Consider the following 19,079-nt stretch of genomic DNA (forward strand, 5'->3'; position numbering starts at 1 on the left):
CCAGCATTCCATCCTGGTGATGTCTTTTGAAGTTATCTCCCACCTGACAGTTGGGTGCATTATAATTGGACTATGGACTGGGGTGCCAGGGGGAGGGGATTGAATTATACATGATATTCTTTGCTTTCGCGCCTAATTAACCAGATTCAGCTTAGCTTTGCTACTGTTCGTTTATAATTAGTAAAAGTACACTTGATTTCAAACAAATGGAGTTGAGTGGTTTCTTTCCTGATTATTAAATGAAGTCGCACATGACAATAAGCTGAATCTGACCTCGCACCCAACCCGGAGCGAATAACTACCGAGGGGGGTGCCCTCACAAGAAGAAAAGAGAATGTCTTTGCATGAAAGCGACCAGGAGGAAGAAGTGAGGGCAGGGGCGGGACCATCTCTAACAGAAAGACTAGCCGAACTGAGAGTGGAAGAACCTGCCGTCCGTCCCAGATGGACTTGGGGTGTGGGACAGAAAGAGGAACCTGAGGAATTACAAGCTGGAGTCACGAGAAGGAGGCCAAAGAAAAAACCAGCAGCTGACTGGAGTGGCACTGGAGAAGAAGACTACAAAATCTCCCACGCCATGAGGCTCCTCCGAAGAGGCATGGAGTGAACGTCGAATTCGAGAGAGAGCTGTGGAAAGGGAGCCAACAGAAGAGCTGGACAAAAGGTACTCAATGCATAGCTTAAGGGAAACTGGAGGGGCCGAAGGGGGTTGTGCGCAAGAAAACCCAGAACCAGCCTCCCCCGCTGCGGCTAGAGACATTCCAAGAGCAGGGGGGGGCAGGCGACGCCGGATGGCTAAGGTCCCACCCTTAAGCGTAAAATATGATGGAGAACCCAGAGGCCTCGGGTTGTTTATTATTCAGGTCTGGAATTATATGGAAATATATGGGCCTGATTTAGAGACAGATGAAACTAAAGTGAGAATGGTGTTAATGGCCTTGGAGAAGAAAGCAGCCGACTGGATGGTCGGGCTACATAATAGTAATTCCCCTCTCCTGAGGAATTTTGATGAATTTATGGCAGCCATGAGGAGAAGGTTCGACGACCCTTTGACCAAGTGTCGCACTAGGCTGAAATTTACGGCCCTTAAACAGGGAAAGAAAACTGTGCCCGACTATGTGCAGGAATTTCAGGAATTGTCAGCCTATATGAGGGGGTGGTCGGAAGAGGCCTTGCTGGACCAATTTGCTGATGGCTTGGATAAAGATGTATACCAGCAATGCATAAACAGACGCCTTCTCCGTCGTTTAGAAGCTTGGTATGAAAACGCGGCAGACGTGAAATTGGATTTAGTCAGACTTCGTTGCATAAGAGAGGGAGAAGTTGAGAAATCCCCCCCCCCAGCACCTCTTAACCCCCCCCCCCCCGCTCAAGGAGTGAAGGCAGGGGAGTTTTTGTGGGCAAAGCCAAGCCTTTCACTTGTTTCTGCTGTGGAAAGGAGGGGCATCGGGCTATGAATTGCCGCGTCAAACTGTCTCAACCTGCTCCACCCCCCCCCGGAGGGAGGGGAAACCGGAGAAGACTACAGGCAAGAGGAAGGAGGCTGCTTTCGCTGCTGAGAATATTTCTCGACGCTTCGAACCAGAGGAGGAGGGGGACGGAAGCCCCAGCTCGTCTGACGAATCTGATGATGAGAATTCTCATCGCTGGGTAAGTTCCCGCGCTGGCCCTATGCTTATCCCAATTGAGCTTAGAGTGCCCTCTTCTGGCGCAACAGAAAAACTTCTAGCTCTATTAGACTCTGGGTGTTCCCGCTGCATGATAAGCCCTGGGATGGTGGAAAAGCTGGGCTTGAAATTAAAGACTTTAAAAACCCCTATTGCTTTTTGCCAAATTGATGGTTCTATTGTGGGAGGCGGCCCTGCTCACTTTTCCACTGAACCCATCGAGATGTGGATGGGTACCCACCAAGAATTAATAAATTTTATTGTGGCGCCAGGGATGGACCGGCCCCTTATCTTGGGACTCCCCTGGCTCCGTAGATGGAACCCACGTATTAACTGGGGAGAGGGGTGGTTACGGATTCCAACAACCACACCCCCTGAGGGGAAAGTTGAAACCCCAGACTCTGATTCTACTACCCCCACACTGGCAGCCAGGGGGCAGGAGAAAATTGAGGGGGAGGAAAGAATTCCAAAGGAATATTGGGCCCTCAAGGATGTTTTTAGTGAGAAATCTTCTGATAAATTGCCCCCTCACAGGCCCACAGATTGCACCATTGATATTTTACCTGGAGTAAAGCTTCCAAAGCCCCAAATATATTCAATGTCCCCTAGAGAGATGGAGGAAATGAGAAAATTCATTGATAAAAATTTGAAAAGGGGTTTCATTGAGCCAGCGAGGCCCAAGGTAGCAGCGCCAGTGTTGTTCAGAGAAAAGAAAGATGGCTCCCTCAGATTGTGTGTGAACTTTAAAAACTTGAACTGCATCTCAGCTCAGAACCTGTACCCATTACCACTGATGAAGGACATGCTGGCCCAACTGGGGAAGGGCCGTATTTTCACTAAATTGGACCTAAGAGAAGCATACTATAGAGTCAGAATTAAAGAGGGGGATGAATGGAAAACTGCTTTCAACTGCCCCCTTGGTTGTTTCCAATTTCAGGTAATGCCATTTGGCCTCCAGGGGGCGCCAGCGGTTTTCATGCAGCTAATTAATGAGGTTTTACATGACCATCTTTACAAGGGAGTTATCGTCTAGATGATATCCTTATTTACACGGAAACACGTGAAGAACACGTGAGGCTTGTTCTCACAGTGCTGAAAAAACTCCGAGGAGCTGAACTCTATGCCAAATTATCCAAGTGTGAATTCCATCAGGAGCAGGTTGATTACCTGGGCTATCGCATCTCCCACAGGGGCATTGAAATGGACCCCGCTAAGGTCAAAGCAGTCACCGAGTGGGAGGCCCCTCGTACACCTAAGCAATTGCAGAAGTTTTTGGGTTTTGCTAATTTCTATCGTCAATTTATTCCCTCCTTTCCTAAGATAGCTCTCCCAATAACTAACCTCCTTAAGGCTAAAGGAGGGACCAAACCCAAACCTAGTAAGCCGCTGGATTGGACTATGGACTGTCAAGCTGCTTTCGAGAAGTTAAAGCGGCTTATTGCGGAGGAACCAGTCCTCAAACACCCGGACATGGACACACCTTTTGTGGTCCAAGCTGACACCAGTGACGTGGCAGTGGGAGCTGTACTACTTCAAGCTAATAGCCAAGGTAAATTACAACCCTTCGCTGGGCTTTGTACACGTGGAGCCATTTTCTGGAGGGCGCCAAACACCCTTTCGAGGCGTGGACTGACCATAAAAACTTGGAAGCTTTTATTTTTCGGTTGAATCTCTCCTTGATTCAAGGACAGAATCACCAGACAATGTAGCCTAATTAAGATGTCCTTCCTCCCTTAAGATTTAAGACCTAACGTCAAGAACTCTTCTTTTAGTGTGACGAAGCCTGTCTCCATACTGAACACCATGGTTGCCCCCGCGCTGAATCCTTTCATTTACACCATTAGGAACAATGAAATCAAGGATGCAGTAAGGAAACTTTTGGAAAGAAAGACTCTAGGTCCCCCACATCTCATAGCATAAGCTTTTGTTGAGAAGTGATGCAAAATGACTTTGTTGTCCTATGGGAAGCAAGAAGGTGTGGCACTTTAGAATCATCTTCAACGCTATTGTGCAGGCATCCTGTAACAAACCTACTGTAACAAAGATGCGGAAGGCAGTGTGTAACCTCGCAAGTTTGCCAATGGATGCTTTTGTTACCTTAATGTGCAATTTTGTGATGACCCCATGGCAAAAGGATTGTTGGGAAGCTTCTGTGGTCTAGCACTGCCTTGGCAACTTTAAGACTTGTGGACCTCAACTCCCACAAATTCTCAGTCAGCATGGGAATTGAAGTCCACCATTCTTATGATTGTTGACGAATGCATCTTTTCTTTTATGTACACTGAGAGCATATGCACCAAAGACAAATTTCTTGTCTGTCCAATCACACTTGGCCAATAAAGGATTGAATTCTATTCTATTCTATTCTATTCTACTCTACTCTACTCTACACTATTCTAATCTTAAAGTCGCCAAGGTTGGAGCCCCCTTGATTTCAGGCATAACACTTGTAACCTATTACATGGTCGTTAGTCACCTACCTGGAATCATTGATTTTAAATATAGTTCATTCATACACACACACACACACACACACACATTCCATCTTCAATTGAAGAGAGTGTCATCTGGGTACAAGTATCTTTGTAGCATAACAATCTGAGTTTATACAATATCCATTATATTAACATTAATTCTGTAATATTTAAATGATAATATTAAACATAATCATCATATTTATTTCCCTCTCTTACCATATTGTCTTTATTTCACTGATCTTTTCCCTTTGTTTCCCTGTTTCTAACTTCTGTTTTTATTATCTAACCGTTGATAAAATAATTTCCATGTCATATAGTATTCAGTTTGTTCTTTCTCCTTGGTTGCAAGCGTTAGTCTATTCATTTCTGCACATTCTAATATTTTCCTAATCAAATTCTCATCTATAGGGATCTCTTCGCTTTTCCAGTTTTGTGCAAATAAAATTCTAGCTGCGGTTAATATATGAATAATTAAATATGCATTCCCCTCACTAAAATATAGTTCATTCTTGATGATAAGAATATCTCTGTCCAGAAAAAGAAGAAGAGGAGGGAGGAAGAGAAAGAAAGAGAAGGAGAGAAGGTAGGAAGGAGAAGAAAAAGGGTAGGAGTAGGGAAGAGGTAAGGGAAGGAAGAAGGGAATGGAGAGGAGGAAGGAAGGAAGTAGAGAGGGAAGGGAGGGAGAAAAGAAAAGAAAGAGAAAACAAGGTGATGTCTTAGCAGGTGCGAAGGATGGTAAACAAAGCATTTTAAACTATACCTTATAACCTTTCAAATGGAATAATAATAATATAAGAATGGCAAAGAAAAAGAATAATTATGTGAATGTATATCTATAACTGTATGTAAGAGAATAAATGACAGTAAAAATATAAAGCATAATATAGGTAAATAATATTTGGTCATAAGTAGCTAAGTTTAAATAAATAAAGAAATGTACATAAAAGTGGATAACGAATAAGGAGATTATGAATGAAGATAGAAATGTATAGTAGGGAAAACACTAACTGCAAAGAAACCGATTCGGAACTGCAGTATGATATACGATGGAACTTATTGTTCCTATGTTGTTTTTAAGTTATGTGTTTGTTTTTGTTGATGTGTTTATGTGTTTAAAATAAAATTTTATTAAAAATGAAAAAAAAAAGAATATCTCTATCTTATTCCACCGCATGAACTATAATAATTCATTGAGTAACTATATTACTTTGGGGATTAGTGGCACCGTGACTCTTTTGAAGAAGAAAAGACAGCATATTCTTTCCAAATGTTATCTGTGTGTGCGCGTGTGTGTGTGTACACACACTCAAATATATATATATATATATATATATATATATATATATATATATATATATATATATATATATATATATATATATATATATATATATATATATATAAATAAAATTTATACATTTTTCTTTAACATAAATGAATGCTTTATAAGCTAAAGTGACCAGACGTCCTGCTTTTGGTGGGACAGTCCCGCTTTTTCACAATTTGTCCTGCAGCATTTTAAAAAAGTCCCAATTTTGATGCATAAAGTATTAATTTTAATTCCTTAGTTTTTAATGTCTGGTGTTTTCATGTTTTAATCCTATAATTGAATAGGAAGGAAGGAAGGAAGGAAGGAAGGAAGGAAGGAAGGAAGGAAGGAAGGCATTGGGTTGCAAAAAGGCTTAATTTTTTAATTAATGTTTTTCTAATATTTTGCTTGGGAGAAACATGTTGCACAGGCGCCCTATGCGCTGCCTGGGAGAGGCTTGCTCAGAAGCCAGGCTTCCTTTTGTGCGCATGCGCAGTGCCTACTGTGAAAGCCTTGGCTAGAAACCCCAGGAGGTGCTTGAAAAGCACACGTGACGGCAACCCGGGGCATCGCTAGTCTAGGACGTAGCATCTTTGTGGAAGCTCTGGCGTTGGAAAACATGGATCGGAAATACTTCTTCAAACGGCTCCTTAGAGCGTTGGGAACACTTCTGCCTTTCTCTTTTTTTTTTACCGGCCTCCAGAATCCTAAGAGGTCGCTTCAAAACTTCCGGCCGTGATTCTCCCAGCTTCCAGCCTCCGCCGGCAGCAGGTCAGGCTCCGTCAGCGCCAGCAAAAACGGGGAGTGACGGGGGACCGAGAGCAGAAGTCCCGACCCCGAATCCCGGAAGTGCCCGGGTGATTTGTCTCTTGGGTCGGCCTACCTCACAGGGCTGTTGTTTCAGGGCAAATGAAGAGGGGAGCCCTGAGAAAGGTGGGGGGGCTTGAAGCGGGCCCAGGTGACCCGGAGAGGCCCTCAAGATTTATAGAAAGATGGCAGCTCCGGCCACGCTTTAAGCCAAAAACACCAGCCTGAAGATAACACCTCCCCCCCTGCCGCATGCACTCATGACCCCTCAAGGAGAGAAAAAAATCTGGAACATCCAGAAAAAGCACAGGAACTGAAGAAGAATCGGACCATTGATGGGCTGGCTGCTAAAGCAAGGTCATGGCACACACTTGAAAGTAAATCAGGAAAACTGTAATTGTGGGGGTGTCTGTCTCACAAGAACAAAGAATGCTTATCAACAGCAAATATGCGTATGTAAAGCTTGTAGCAATTATGGGTAGTTAGAAAACTGATAAAAAGTAACAAGAATTAGACAACTTGCAGACCTCAGCTAAAAGTTAAGAATAGAGATGGCCTGCAGCAAATGAACTGTCTATTAGATAACTCCTGGGGCATTCATTAGCCAAGGCTTAGGAATAGGGACAGCTATAGACCAATAGAACAAATTGTAGAATTATTGCTAAAATGTTTATTAGATGATATTTCTTATTATTTCACCTTGTCCCGCCTTCTCCTTTAGTGAGAATGTACAAAGCTTTCTTAATCCTTTGTTCTTGGTTTCTTGGCCTTTTGACCAGGAACCCTTTTCTTTGGAGTACGCCAATAAAAAGCAATCAGAAAACCTGCACCTCATGTCTGGCGTCCATCCTTAGCTTTGGCACCAGGCTCTGACCCGAATTGGGGACAACACCATGGTGGCAAGATAAGTCCCCAGTCACTGTTGGGAAATGCTGAACTTTCTGCTGTACTGAAATCCGAATTTGGCTGATCTACAAACTTAAAGTTTACTTGGCTGGAAGATAGTGAAACCAAGGGCTGAAAAAGGCAACTGTGGCAATTCCAAAATACAACCCCGAAGAAAACCACAGCAAACCACGTCCACATAATTGGCAGGAGAACCACAGCAATGTCTCTGTGGAATCGCGAGGCGAAGCAGTCAGCTCGAGAGGGAATTTAGCCTGCCACAACCATATCTGATCCTGTCACAAAGGGATGGCTTAGAAGAACATCTTCTGGTGTTCTTCCCCACTTTGTCTGCTCCGTCTCACTTTGCAATAGCTCCTCCTCTGTTCAGTCTCTCTGAAGGAGGTTCATGAAGGCAACGGATGCATCCGTGAGACACTGTGTGGCTCAGAACACAGAAATAGACAGCGGTGTCTGCTAGAGTGATTTCATCGATCGCCAGTGTGCTGGATGCCTTGTCTTCAGAAAAATACAACTTTCCTTTCGGGTTTTCAACTTCGTCTTCATAGCTTGGGTAGGCCTCACCGAGGTAGCGTGGTTTCTGCCCAGAAAACTGCTGATACTATTGGATCATTTCCGTAGTAACAGAAGAGAGACTGCAGCGAAGGTGGTATGGCTCTCTCTCCAGGGCTGTTGCTGACATGGGTTGTTCAATCGTTTTTTCTCTTCCAAGTGAACCTACAACAGAGATGAAAATGGATAGTTGATCAACATCTGACCAACAGAATGGATATATTTAATGCATTTTCTTAACCAATCAATCAGATTACACAGAACTGCAGGAACCTTAAAAAGATGAACACAGTTGGAAGGGACCTTTTAGGTCATCTAGTCCAACCCCCCACCCAAGCATGTGACCCTACGCCATTTCAGACAGATGGCAATCCAGTCTCTTCTTGAAAGCTTCCAGTGATGAAGCTGCCACAACTTCTGAAGGCAACTTCTGTTCCATGGGTGGATTGTTCTCACTGCTAGAAGGTTTCTCCTTAATTCTTGGTTGCTTCTCTCCTTGATTAGTTTCTGTCCATTATTGGACACAGTGGCTTAGTGGCTAAGACTCTGAGCTTGTCGTTCAGAAGGTCAGCAGTTCGGCGGTTCAAATCCCTAGCACCGCTAGGGATTTTCTAAGGTCAGAAAATTTCTCCTTATTTTTCGGTTGAATCTCTCCTTGATTCAAGGACAGAATCACCAGACAATATAGCCTAATTAAGATGTCCTTCCTCCCTTAAGATTCAGGGGACAAGTTCGATCTATTGAAGGATGACCAAATTGCTCATAGAATAGAATAACAGAATTGGAAGGGACCTTCTGGGTCATCTAGTCCAACACACATACACTCGCCCAAGCAGGAGACCCTACACCATTTCTGACAGATGGCTGTCCAGTTTCTTCTTGAAAGCTTCCAGTGACGAAGCTCCCACAACTTCTGAAGGCAACTTCTGTTCCATTGGTTGATCTCTTCCATTGATCTTTCTGGAAACCTAAAATACATGAGACAACTAAACCTCTCTGAAAAATCTAGGATAGATAGTCTTTCTCAACCTTGGCAAGTTGATGATGTGTGGACTTCAACTCCCAGAATCCCCTATCCAGCCATGCTGGCTGAAGAATTTTAGGAGCTGAAGTCCACCTTGCCAATTCTGAGAGCTGAAGTCCAACTTGCCAAGAATCACTGATCTAAGAGAGTAGTATATAGTACATACCAAATTTTCAATTATAAGCCCCACCCCTTTGTTATTGTTTATGTTTTTAGCCACGCCCCCCTTGTGTGACGTATTTTGTTATGATTCCACCCCTTTTGTGACGTGTTTATGTTTACAGTGTAACCCCTCCCCATTTATGACATCACTACCCCCACCCTAACCCTAACCCTCCACCCCAACCACCCCCTCCCACCCCTACCCAAACCCCCCTTACCTTGGGGGTTTATAACGTCATGTCCGCCAGCCCTCCCGGAACTCCTTTTCAAATGAAGTACTTTAATGTCATGGCGAGGCAAACCCCAGTGACCCCGAAATCCTCATCCCCGGTAGCACGGTTTCAAAATACACAACCGCCAGTTGTGACACCCGTGGCCTTTCACACGGGGACGTAGTAATGACAAACACACCAGACCCACAATCCCTTTCGGTATGAATAATTGTGACGTCATAATTACTCGCCAGAGGAACTTCTCATCGGCGCGTTTTACACAGCCGATTTAAAAGCAGTATACAAGCAAAGAGAGCCCCCGATATGAGGGGTTTTTTACAGAGACGTAAAAATAAAATACTATATTTGCAAAGAAAACCACCTTTCTTGTATGTGAGTTATCTATCTTACAAGGACAGAAGCGAAAGGAATTAGGAAGCTGCATCTGTGGGGTGGAGGAAGAATTAAAGCGTTCCCAAAAAATTCGGCGTTTTACCCAGCCGTTTTAAAAAAAGCAGTATCAAAGCAAAGTAAGAGAGCCCTGACATGGGGGGTTTTACAGAGACGTAAAAATAAAAAACTATATTTGCAAAGAAAAATTAACTTTCTTGTATGTGAGTTATCTACCTTACAAAGACAGAAGCGAAAGGAATGAGGAAGCAACTTCTGTGGAGGGACGGGAGGAGGGGGGTGGGTGACTGTTAGCATCAATATCAAACCGTGTACACGTAGGCTTTCACAAGATTAGAAGTAAAAGGAATGAACAGGCATCCTCTGCAGGGGGGTGGTTGGGGGGGGGGAGGAACTGTCAGCATAAGAATAATGGATTCCAAATAATGACAGCTCTTTACACACAACAGGGTGTATAAACAATACAACAACATGTCCAGGCTAGCATGGAGATTGGTACATGCGCAATACGATATAGAAAACATGTCCAGGCATATCCCGGATATTGGTAGACATGCGCACAGAGACCGCCATACCACGTGCCAGGGCCATGGCTAAGGAATTTTGAGGCCTGTCCTCTCACTGACGGTGGATAATAAGAGGGGCAAGGTAGCTTTTCTAACCACTTAAGGCTTAGGCTTCTGAGACCCCAACATGCAGGCTGACAATGGAAATAATAAGAGGTTTGCAGATCCTTCTACACCGTGGGGCGAGGGAAGGCCTGTTCTGAAAGATTGCCATAAAATATGTTGCACTAAGTTCGGTGGTGAACGAGAGTTCTTCAGACCTATTTTGTATGGATGCCGGCTGTCCTGCTGTAACGTGAAAGACTATGAAGATGGCGCAGGCAGCGATGTATGTTGTCGCCAGGGCCTGGTAACGGCCAAGAGAAGCGGCTTATCACAGGACATTGCAACTGCAAGTTGTAAGTAAAGATCTTTTATATATTCGAAGGGGGGGGGGGTTGGAGATAATTCAGTTATCACTGTGATAAGTAATGAATTAATATATTTTTCCAGGTGTTGTTCCAGGATGTGACTATAACAAGAAGAACTCCTTAACACCAAACTTACCAACTGCTGAAGAAACTGCAGAGGGACGCATAGGTAAATGAAACTAAATAGACTTTTTTACTAAGTGTATTGATGATAATTGTATATGATAAATGGTAGGGATGTGGGGGACTGCGGCTAGTTTTAGTAATGGGGTATTCTTTATATTTAACCAGAAGCGGTTCCTGGATATAACTATGACATGATTTTTAGAAGCACCTCAAGTGAGGAAGAAGCTACAGATGACTTCCCGTATTATCGAAGCCCTACGAAGTATATCACCAGCACGTTTACTGAGGATATTAATGATGATGTTAAACCAGTGATTCTGAAGAGTTGTGATTACCCCATTTGGCTACCAAGGGTTGGTAAAAGGGCCTTTTCAAACGATGACAACGACGCTGTAGGATGTGCATGTGGAGGTATTGATTGCATCTGTACGGCAACTACAGAGGTTGAAGATGACGATGATGACAATGTTGTCTATTATGCTAGCTCTGATGACGGATATTATTCTGCTAACAAAGTTCGTGGGAGCATGTTGTAAATTACAAATAAAAGGTTTATGCTAAAGAGCAACGTGTGTTTTATTGTACGGGTTAACGGTGCAGGATGAAGTATAAAAATGTACTGAAGGAATTCTATTATAGACCAGAAAGTACGGGCAGCTATGGGGGTGCAACATAGCTATTTAACGCGGGGCGGAAGAGCATTAAAAACTTAACGTTGAAACAGGTCAAAACATGGCTGTCTGGGCAAGATGCCTACGCCCTTCATAAGCCCACAAGAATTAATTTTCCTAGGAATGCAACAATAGTATCTTGCATAGACTGTCAGTGGCAAGCAGACCTCGTGGATTTAACAGGATTTGCCTTTGAAAACAATGGCATGAAATTTATCTTAACAGTGATTGATGTGCTATCCAAATATGCCTGGGCTGTCTGTTTATTTGATAAGACTGGACGGGGGGTTGCCGAGGCGTTTCAGAGCATCTTCCAAACAGGAAGGGCTCCTAGAAAGTTACAGACAGATGCAGGAAAATAATTCTTAAACAGGCCTCTGAAGAGGCTTTTGGAACGTTATGGCATACATCACTTTGTGACACATAGTGAAACTAAAGCAGCAGTTATAGAGAGATTTAATCGCACTCTGAAAAATAAAATCTGGAGGTATTTTACAGCTAAAAATACCGGTATGTGGATGTGTTACCAGCTCTCATGCAGGGCTACAATAGCTCTTACCATCATAGTATCCAGACGGCCCCCAATACGGTAAACTGCTCTAACGAAAAAGACATTTGGCTACGTCTATATGGAAAAAGGTTAAAAGCGGTCAGAAAGTTTAAAAACTTTAAGGTGGGGGATCATGTTAGGATATCCAGACTAAAAGACAAGTTTGAAAAGGGTTATCACCAAACCTTTACAGATGAAATATTTATTATCAAGGAACAGCTACCAAGAGGGGAAAGAACTGTATATAAATTAATGGATTATGCAGAAGATGTCGTCCAGGGTACCTTTTACCCAGAAGAGATGCAAAAGATACCTAATGACCAAGAGCGTGTCTATAGAATTGAAAAAATAGTCCGGAAAAGAGGGAGGGGTAAACAAAGAGAATTGCTAGTTAAATGGTCCGGATGGCCAGAGAAGTTTAACAGTTGGATTAAGGAGCGTGAAGTGTGCCATCTTTGACATGGTGGGTTTCTATATTACACTACCCAGCAATGCATCAGCGGCTGCGTTTCCCAACAACCAAAGTTCTAACTTTACTATAAGGTTGGCAAAAGTTCTAGAGTTGCAGGGATCGTGGGAAGTAGGACTTGTGGAACTACAATATCCACACACTTGGAATACAATAAATGCAAATGAATATTTTGAAATTGCCAATGAGAGAAAAAAATGGCATTTTCCTTTAAAAGCTGGTCACTATGCAAACATCCAGCAAGTGATAAAAAATATGAACAAGATTATGGCGGAGTCTGAAGAACCGCCACAGGTGGTCATGAAGTATGATACAATTGGACGGAAAATCAGAATTAAAGGTGCTGGGCCCTATAGCATACTAGTTACCGAAGGACTTGGCCGGGTATTAGGATTACAACCACATGTGCGTACCAAAAAAAGCGACTTTGATGTGGACATCACAGCGGGGTTCAACACTCTGTATATTTATACAGATATCGTATGTCCGCAGATAGTGGGAGATTTTTATGTACCGTTACTACGATACCTACCTGTACAGGGTAGGGACAATGAAATAATCACAAAAACCTATGACCAACCGCATTATGTGGCCATCAACAAGCATTACATTGACACGATTACTGTAGAAATCAAAACAGACCAGAATGAAAATATTGGTTTTAACCACGGTAAGGTCATTGCTAAGCTTCATTTCAGGCCTCAGAAAAGTGAAGGATGGTCGTGATAAAGAAGTGTGGGAGCCCTCAAGCCTATGTAGACTACTACCGGGCGCAGGCGGGAAATGGCCTACCGGGTTTTCGAGGAACCCCTGTTATGTACGGTACCGGTATAGGGGGCCTGTTCCGGGGACTTTTTCGAAAAGCGATGCCTTTACTGAGGAGAGGCCTAGAAATCATTAAACCTCACATGAAAGCAGCTGCTAATAACATTGTCAGAGATGTGTCAGGACGGCTTGTATCACGTGTTGTAGGGGCAGGGCAGGAGGGGTCTGGTATGGCTGTAATCAGGAAGAAACATTCTGTTGGACCACCTATGCCTCCTCCTAAAAAGAGGAAGGTTGCGAAAAAGCCACGCCATACAAAGAGGAAACGTTCACAAGGAAGGAAGCGCAGTGACAAACAGAACATCTTCTAATATAAAATGGCGTTTATCCACGAGGCTTCAGAGGAATGCGTCAAATCAGAGCTAGATCTTTTTCAACTGGCACCTACGCTAACAAGCATTGAAAACTGCACGTACATTGAGATCCCCCCTTTATCAGCGCTGACACCGAATGCCCCCTTGGAATTTTTTATAACCGGACACGGCGAGCATTACACGGATTTAAACAATACTCTGCTGTATGTGAGCTGCAAGATTGTAAAGGCTGATGGCACGGATATCGACGATGGTGCAAGAGTCAGCCTTGTCAATTATCCCATAGCATCGTTGTTCAATCAGGTGGATGTTACATTAGGGGATCGCGTGATTACACAGAGTCACCATTGCTACGCCTACAGAGCAATTATTGAACTTATTCTGAACTATGGTGGAGATGCCCTGAGCACCCAATTTTCAGCGGGTGGTTTTTACAAGGACGATGCAACACTCATGGAGAACACACTGTTGACCGCTGCTGGTAACTCCGGTTTCAGAGCGAGAGCTAGACATACAGCTGGAAGTCGTAAATGGGATCTGCTAGGACCATTGCATAGTGATCTATTTTTTCAAGACAAGCTATTGATTAACGGTGTGGATGTGAGCATTAAACTCTCAAGAAGTAAAAACGAGTTCTGCCTGATGAGAGATGGTAATGAAAATTACAAAGTACAGATCCTGGGCGCATCTCTCTTTGTAAAACGTGTAAAAGTATCCCCCGGTGTACGGGTGGGCCATGCGGAGGCGCTGCTTACCTCTAACGCCAAATACCCTATTGATCGTGTAGGCATGAAGGTTTACAGCATTCCTGCAGGCAGTCTTGTGTGTAATCAGGAAAACCTATTTCTAGGACAGTTACCTAAACAGTTAGTGATCGGGTTCGTGGACAACGCTGCATTTAGTGGTAATTATGAAAGAAACCCTTTCAATTTTCAGCACTATAATGTCAACTTTTGCGCCCTGTATTGTGATGGTGAACAAATTCCTGCAAAACCCCTTCAGCCCGATTATGAACATAACCTTTTTGTGAGAGAATATATGCAATTGTTACAGACTTCCGGTAAATCCATGAAAGACCGTTCTGTGCTGATTAACCGTGAGGAGTTTAACAATGGTTATACATTATATTGTTTTGATTTGAACCCTGATCAAGGTTGCTCAGAGCACTATTCCCTGATCAAGAATGGCAACCTGAGGGCGGAAATTAGATTTGCTGTGCCCCTCCCCAATACCATCAACATGATACTCTATGCAATCTTTGAAAATCTTATTGAAATAAGCCACACACGCAACGTCCTATATGATTACATGTAAGAAATGGACACTATACAGATACTATGGGTGCTGTCTGGAAATGCTCTCTTTCTAGGCGTATACCCCAGCGATTTGTTACCCAGGAGAAAAATCTCAAAGAGACCTTTCGGGTTAATTGTGAACACGCATCCAAGAACTTTACCGGGGGAGCACTGGCTCGCATTCTACTTTCCAACTCACAGCTATGGCGAATTTTTTGACTCCTACGGAAGATCACCAGACAACTCTGACTTTCCCGTTGACATCATGAGGTTTTTAGAACTGCAAGCTAAGACATACACATACCAAACTCTTCAACTGCAGAACCCCCTGGCAATAACCTGTGGACAGCATTGTTTGTTTTATCTAATTAAGCGCATGAGAGGATTACCTTATGAAGATATTTTGAAGCTATACTCTGAAAAAGATGACAAAAACGATCAAATGGTGAAGCAGTTTGTAGTAAATATGAAGTCTGGAAGAAGTACCAGCACGTGTAACCAATACCATTGTATGCAAACATGTATGGCACATTATAAAATAAACACAAAACATTAAACGTATTGCATGTTTTACAGTGTTTTATTTATTCACAAATGGAGCCAGTCACCAAAATTTAGAACATTTTTAGGAGCTGACACAGATCCTACACTAGGAGCAGACATAGCAGAGGGTGATTTTGTAGAACTTACAAGCTTAAAGGTACCTGTCTCTTTCAGCTTTTCAAGCTGCTCTTTAACAACATTAGAACCTAGCAAGACCGTTGGAACATTCATCTCTGCCATAGCCGACAGAAACTCGTTCCAGCCCTTAGGATAATATTTTGCAGCACGCGAGCGTTGTTGAGAAACCCCTTTGACCAGGTCTACAATGTTAGTGCCAGGAACCTTTGTACCCTTGTATAAAATGGTTCCATAATCATCCCATCCCAAAATGTCTTGATGCTGTTTCATTTTGTTCAACAAAAGAGAGGCATTTTTCTTGTAACGCGTGCTCACTCCCTCTAATATCTCCTGCGTTGTTGGATCCGTAGTGGAGAGTGGTGGTGCAGGGGCCGGCACAACAGTATCTTGTTTAAATGTTTCTGGAGCTTGAATAAATTTCAGAATGTCTTTCTCAGAGTCATTTTGTCTGGTCAGCCTTAGAAATCTCTGCAACACGTTGTTGTACAGTTTTATCTTGTCGTCTTCACTTATATCAGTTTTCTGAAGAATGGTCCTCATATCATCATCCAATCGGCTAACGGTAGTAGTGCCTATTGTAGGTGTCTGTCCATGTAACTGCTCCATCTGATGCTTTGGCACCAAATACATTTTTTCTGCATATTCCATGTTTACCGGACTAATAGACTAGTCAGCAATGGTATAGCAGCACCCAATAACGGAGCTATAAAACCACCTGACTGAAGAATAACCTGTTTCTTCTTTTTCAGTGAGATCTTTCTATCACTCAACTTTTTAATACAGTCTTTCTTTCTCTTTAAATTTCGATATTGTGAAGGCTTCAGAGGTAGGTTACCTTTTAAAGTGCTCAGAGCTATTTCAGCAATGGCCCCCACCAGGTCATTATTAGCATTGCATAAGATGGCCTTTCTCTGTTTTGGGCCGGCCTTTACTAAGATTTTTAGAACCCCCCAATTTCTGCGCACCCTCTCAGACATCCTGGATGAATTGGGAGCTCTCCAATTACAGCAGTTACTTTTTACCCTTCTTTTTGATAGTATAAACTACCGGCCAATCAGGGGGATAGATCCCAGTTCTCAGCCTAAAGTTTTCTGGAGTAGTGGCAGATAGGTCAACTAAAAGATACCCATGGGGTTTGCTAGTTGCATCTTGGAACACTTCTAAAAAGAACCTCGTGCTGGAGGGATACATTTGACGGGCCAATGTGACCACTTGCATCTGGTCACGGGGGCATCGGAATAGCACCAAATATTTTGCATTTAGAGTTATTGTTCTCATTTTCTTACCTTGAAAAAACAGGTTTTGAAGTATGAGAATAATGCTAAGATTTTTGTGATGAACATACTGTGTGAAGGCCTTCTCTATTTGCTCACTTTCACCAGCAGAAGCCATGAGATCATCTACCACTGCTAAATTGGTTTGATTTGGTGGAAACAACTCAGCATCTTCAAAAGAGTCAGGAAGCCCCTCCACAAATTTAATATTGGGAAATTTATTAAGCAATTCTTTGTACAGAGGTTGCCAACAGTTATAAAACCATATAATATTTTGAGGCATTTCAGATAATACATGTTCACCATGTTCTAACATTTGTTTTATAAAATACGATTTTCCAGAATTGGTAGGTCCACTTATAATACATGAGAAAGGATGTACAAATTGTGCACTGCTTTTCATCATACTTAATAACCGTAAGGTAGCGTACAATAATCCTCTCTATTGAGCACCCTTTTATTATAGTTAACTTTTAGAGTTTTCCTGAGCACCCGTGTTTCCAATGCCCACTGTTTCTTAATCCTAACAATTCCAGGCTGCTGTACCTGAATCTCTTTCTTTTCCTCACTCCCTGTTAGGCAATAATCATCAATCAGCTCTTTCAGGGTTTCAAAATTAATTTTTACACAGTTGGCACTATTTAATGTCAACCCCTTCACCTTTAACACAGTTGCCCCGTTTGACAAAGCATACCCATAGGTCTTTGGCCCAACTGCTGCAAACTCCGTGATTGAAGTGTTTGGTGGAATCTCACTTGTCAACTGTCCTAAATAATCCCCTAGCGAAGGTGACCACGGCCCCTCTCTGCTAATAAAAATGACAGAATTGGTATCATGATAGAAGCATCTGTCCCCCAAGCGATCCAATAACGTGTATAATTCTAGCCGTGCATAAGCAGTTGTAAAACTGGCAATGAACACATTTGTACACGTTGCCTTAGTAGGTTGGTTTTTGGCGGTTTTCCATGTTACAACGGCTGCTTCATCATCCACAAATTTGCAGGAGGACACTTCGTAATAGGGAACAAAAAGATATTGAAATAATTCTTCAGGCTCTGTCACCACAGAGGTTGTCATCTGATTGGTACTCTGGCCAAATTTACCCCACAATGAGTTTAAAAACAGTTTAGCAATCTGTCTTTTAGCAGGATTGACTTCAATATGTTCCCTGCGTAAAAGGACACCTTCCTTCTTTTCATAATCCCGAACATACTGCTCTTTATCTTCCTCTGTTCTGCATCAATCGGGATACCCGCTAGCCTCCTGTTTTTGATGGAGATGCATGTTAATATAGCTAGTTAATAAAAACAAGTTTTTTGTCTTCCTTTCAAAATGCCAAACTTCGTAGATCTCTGCAATTCTGTAGCCTTTCTCTAGAGCCACATTCAATTCTACAGTACACCATGTGCCGGTTAGGGCTCTTTCCTCACCATTATGGAGGCATTCTGTGACTTGTTGATTTTCCGTACAAGTTGCACACAGACTAAACATTAATTTTCCACCTGCCTTATGCGGCAGTACAGGAAAGTATAGGCCTCTCGGAGTGTACACTTTAACTTTTGCAAGTCCAAAATACTGTTTTATATCCCCAAAGTTTTGGTATATTATTTCTGGGTGACCTATCGGATACATCTTGTTCTTGTTCACAAAGGGATACAAGCTTGTAAAATCATAATACAAGATTTGTTCCCCCTGTTTTGGTTTATAGTACAGGCATGTGGCGTTTGTTCTACCCCCAAAAAAGGCATCTCTGGGATTCAAAGGTGTTGGGAGTTTACTATCTGTTAGAAATCGTTTCAATCCCGCATCTCTCTTCATCAGGTCGTTCCATTCATGTTCCCAGATGCTTCGTACTACAAAACCTAAACTATGTAGGTAATCTTCTTTAGCCCTAGTGCGAGCATGCAACATGCCATAGGTTGAATCAAGCAGACTATTGAAGTCCTGGGGCCTGTAGCATATAGGGCATCCATGAAAAAAACAACCATAAAATTCAAACGCTGTGGGTACCCCGTTTATGACAGCAAAACCATCCAAAAAGTAGATACCTACTTGCTTTTCACCACCTTGCAGTGCATGTTGGATGTTGATCCCCTCTGTATGCTCTATATACATCAACCACTGTATAGAGCAAGCAGAAAAGCTTTTCTTGCTTTTCTGGTAATTGTCCAGAGGCGCCAGTGCGATGGTGTCCTTCTTTAAAAACATGAATCGATACTGTGCCATACAAATTGATGCTAATGTCACATACTGGAAAGGGTCAATGCAGTGAATCTCTCTCTCTTCAAGAATATCTCCCCCCCTCCCTGTGAAACATTATCTACTTGTCATTTCTATAACTTGTTCTCTAAACTTATTGCAGGCCCTCCGT

At 42.8% G+C, this 19,079-nt stretch overlaps 1 protein-coding gene across 1 annotated transcript; it reads left to right on the forward strand.

Annotated features, from left to right (window-relative positions):
* Positions 1-13,461: 13,461 nt before the first annotated feature.
* LOC116523572 (uncharacterized protein F54H12.2-like) lies at positions 13,462-14,772 on the forward strand. The gene has a single exon (XM_032238676.1). It carries the CDS (start codon positions 13,462-13,464, stop codon positions 14,770-14,772), a length of 1,311 nt encoding a protein of 436 aa, XP_032094567.1.
* The last annotated feature ends 4,307 nt before the right edge of the window (positions 14,773-19,079 follow it).

This window comes from Thamnophis elegans, unplaced genomic scaffold, assembly GCF_009769535.1.
Source record: "Thamnophis elegans isolate rThaEle1 unplaced genomic scaffold, rThaEle1.pri scaffold_46_arrow_ctg1, whole genome shotgun sequence".
Taxonomy (NCBI): domain Eukaryota; kingdom Metazoa; phylum Chordata; class Lepidosauria; order Squamata; family Colubridae; genus Thamnophis; species Thamnophis elegans.